This window comes from Trichechus manatus, unplaced genomic scaffold (genome assembly GCF_000243295.1).
Source record: "Trichechus manatus latirostris isolate Lorelei unplaced genomic scaffold, TriManLat1.0 scaffold00057, whole genome shotgun sequence".
NCBI classification, from domain to species: domain Eukaryota; kingdom Metazoa; phylum Chordata; class Mammalia; order Sirenia; family Trichechidae; genus Trichechus; species Trichechus manatus.
In genome coordinates this window covers 846,103-849,136 of record NW_004443993.1, presented here as the reverse complement: position 1 = coordinate 849,136, position 3,034 = coordinate 846,103, and the positions used below count along the sequence as shown (strand labels likewise).

Here is a 3,034-nt window from a genome sequence, read left to right as displayed (position 1 = left end):
CCTCTCTGGGGTGGATAATTTAATTCCTAACAAAGGCGACAGTAACACCACAGCCAACTCTCTCCCAGCACTTGACGAGGGCTGGGGAGCATAACGCCTCGTGGCTACCCAGGGGCCCCGTGAGGGGCTCCCATGATTGTCCCTGTTTTGAGTGCTAAGAGCCTGGGCGCGGGTCCTGCGTTCAAGTCTCTTCTCTACTGTGTCTGGCTGGGCAAGCGACTCTGTGCCTCAGGGTCCTCGTTTGTACAGGAGGAAGATAAAAGCTGTGCTTTCATCAGGTTGCTGTGCAGAATAGGTGAGTGTGCCTAGCATGCAGTAAACCCGTTGCCATTGAGTCGATTCTGACTCATGGCGACCCCATGTGATACAGAGTAGAACTGCTCCATAGAGCTTTCTTGGCTTTTCTTCCACGGCACTGCTGAGTGGTTTCGAAGCACTTTTAGGTTAGTAGCCAAGCACGTACCATTTGCCCCACCCAGGAACTTCTTGGCATACAGAAAACACTCATTAAATGTTTATTATGATTATTACAAATTAGGAAACTGACACAAGACGGCCATGTGCCTGAGAGGGGGGCAGCCACGTTTAGATTCCCATCGGGAGACTCCAAAACCCTTAGTGCCAGTCATAGGGCCAGCACACATTGAGCACCTGCTGTATGCCAAGGCCTGGGCTCAGCACCCACACATTTCCCCTTTGCTGCCTTCAGCAGCCCTGGCATGTGGGCACCATCCCTGTGTCCCTCCACCCTGCAGTAGTGAGGGTTCAGGGAGGGCGGTTGCAAGCCTAGGTCACCAGCCTGGGGTGTGGGGTGCCCAGAAGGGTGGCAGGGGGCTCACCGGAAGCGCTGTGTCTGGTGGTGCAGGGGGCCTGCGTAGCGCCGGGCAGACGACTGGTAGAGGTGAGTGAGCAGGGCCTGCCCTGTCTTCTGACTTGGGTTGTTGGCAAACTTGACTGTGATGGGTTCGGCTGCGCCCAGTGGCTTCTGTCCGTTCAGTCCTTTGATGGCCTCCTCGGCCTCAATCCTCTTGTCAAAGCGGATGAACCCCACACCCCGAGACACGCCTGCCAGATGTGAGGGGGCAGTGAGGACCCTGCCCTCTCCCGTGTGACACTCTCACCCACTTCTTGCCCTGGCCTTTGAGGTTTCTCCATTTGGGTCCTGCCTCTGCCCCTTGCCCCCTTGAGGTCCCTCCTGGCAGCCTGACCTGTGACCTGGTCCACCAGGATGCGCGAGGTGATGATGCGGCCGTATTGGGAGAAGAGCTGCTCCATCTCCTTCTGGCTCATGGTCTTGGGGAGCCCGCTGACGTACAGGTTGGCGTCCCGGATGGACGCAGAACTGGGTCTGGCGTAGGACACCTGGCAAGGAGAGTGGGGTGGACAGGGGTGAAGGGAAGGCTCATTTCATAGATGAAGAGAGTGAGGCCACGTCCAAACCACTGCCGAGTCACAGAGATGATTTGTCCATCCACACGATAAATACTTCTTGACTGTTCACCAGGGGGGCCATGGCTGTGGCAGCAACAACATGCTCTGCCTGCTCTGAGTGTATTCCCACTGGGGTCATACCTCCCCAGAGGCCTCAGGCCCTTTGCACCCCCAGCTCACACCCTCCAGCTCCACAGTCCACTAACAGCCATGTTTTGACTCCTTTGGAAAATGGGCCAGGCCCGTGGGCCCCTCCGCCTTCAGGCCTACACTCCGCCTCTTGGGGACAGGCGTGCAGACTCAGGACTTTACTCCCAAATGTCAGTGCTCAGTGTGGGCCTCGTCCCCGAGCTGCACACTCATGTGACGCCTGCCTCCCAGTGCCCCGCATGGGGTCTCCATGGCCACGTCCTACTCCTGCCTGCCCCCAACCGGCTGACTCAGCTGTGACTGCACCATCCTCCTGGTGCTCAGTTTCCCAGCCTTGAGGCTGTGCTTGACTTTCTTTCACGCCATGTCCCAGCCACCATTAAATCTAATCCGCTCCACCTTCCTCGTCATGCAGAATTTGGCACTTCTCCCCACTCCCAAGACCCCCATCCTGGTCCGACCATCTTCCGCCTGGACCAGTGCAGGTGCCTCCATTCTGGTCCCCTGGCTCCTGCCCTTGCGCCCCATGGTCTGTCCCCTCTGTCAGAGGGCACCTGTGAGCACCTGAGTCAGGGCATGTCCCTCCTCTGCTCAGAACCCTCCATGGCTCCCACCTCACTCAGAGCAAAAGCCCAAGTCTCCCCACAGGCCCCCGAGGCCCTGCACCATCTGTCTGTCACCTCCGTGCCCTCATCTCCACCCTCTATCCCCCTCGCTCACTTGGCTCCAGCCACCAAGCACCCCAGGCAGGGTCCCACCTCAAGGTCTTTGCACTGGCTGTTCCCTCTGCCTGGGATTCTCTTCCTCCATTTTTCGCTTCAGCTTTTGGTCCTCCCGGCCTCTCCTGTCTGAATGTGCGCCCCCTCCCCTTACTCTCTCTCAAAGCACTTCTCTCCATTGTGAATTAATACACGCTTTGGTGCAATCATTTGATTCCTGTCGTTTGCAAGGGTCCAGCCCAACAATGAAACTCTCTGCAGCTGTTTAAAAAATGGTGGACGTGTATATTTATCTCCCGGAAACAGTGGTGAGTATTGTGAAGGGAGGGAAAGAAAAGTCCCTTTACAAAGCAGCGCGTATGTGTGACCCCATCTCATTATGTGTTTATAAATGTCCTAGAAAATGGCTGCAGGGACCCGCCCCCAAATGCCAATGGAGTGACCCTTAGCTGGGGGGCCGTGAGCTCCCCTCCCCCCTTTTGGGCCAATGTCTATTTTCTGTTGTTTTGTTTTTTTTTAATTAACCTCTAGGCTGTCAGGGGTCATCGTCAACGATGCAGCTTTTGTTCCGGGCGAGGAGTTGTGAAGGTGTGTTACTTCGTTAGAAATAACTAATTAAAAAACTAACCAAGTGAAGAAGGCAGGCTGGGCGTGGATGGGGCTGAGGGCGCTCATGGGTGAGGGGTTATGATTGATAGGATGGTGTACACCTGGGGTCCTTCAGAAAAGAGACA

The 3,034-nt window shown here is 56.1% G+C and overlaps 1 protein-coding gene across 3 annotated transcripts in view; it reads right to left on the bottom strand.

The window, feature by feature from the left end:
- ELAVL3 (ELAV like RNA binding protein 3) overlaps positions 1 to 3,034 on the bottom strand; it is a 7,930-nt gene that overhangs the window by 2,390 nt on the left and 2,506 nt on the right. For 2 of the 3 annotated variants that reach the window (XM_023733096.1, XM_004378317.1), the window contains exons 3-4: positions 1,209 to 1,362; positions 840 to 1,065 (exon numbers count right to left, since the gene is read on the bottom strand). In XM_023733096.1, the coding sequence (XP_023588864.1) occupies positions 840 to 1,065; positions 1,209 to 1,362 (380 nt within the window). Of the gene's footprint in view, positions 1 to 314; positions 342 to 839; positions 1,066 to 1,208; positions 1,363 to 3,034 lie in introns of all 3 variants that reach the window. The other variant, XM_004378318.3, reaches the window with a different exon arrangement.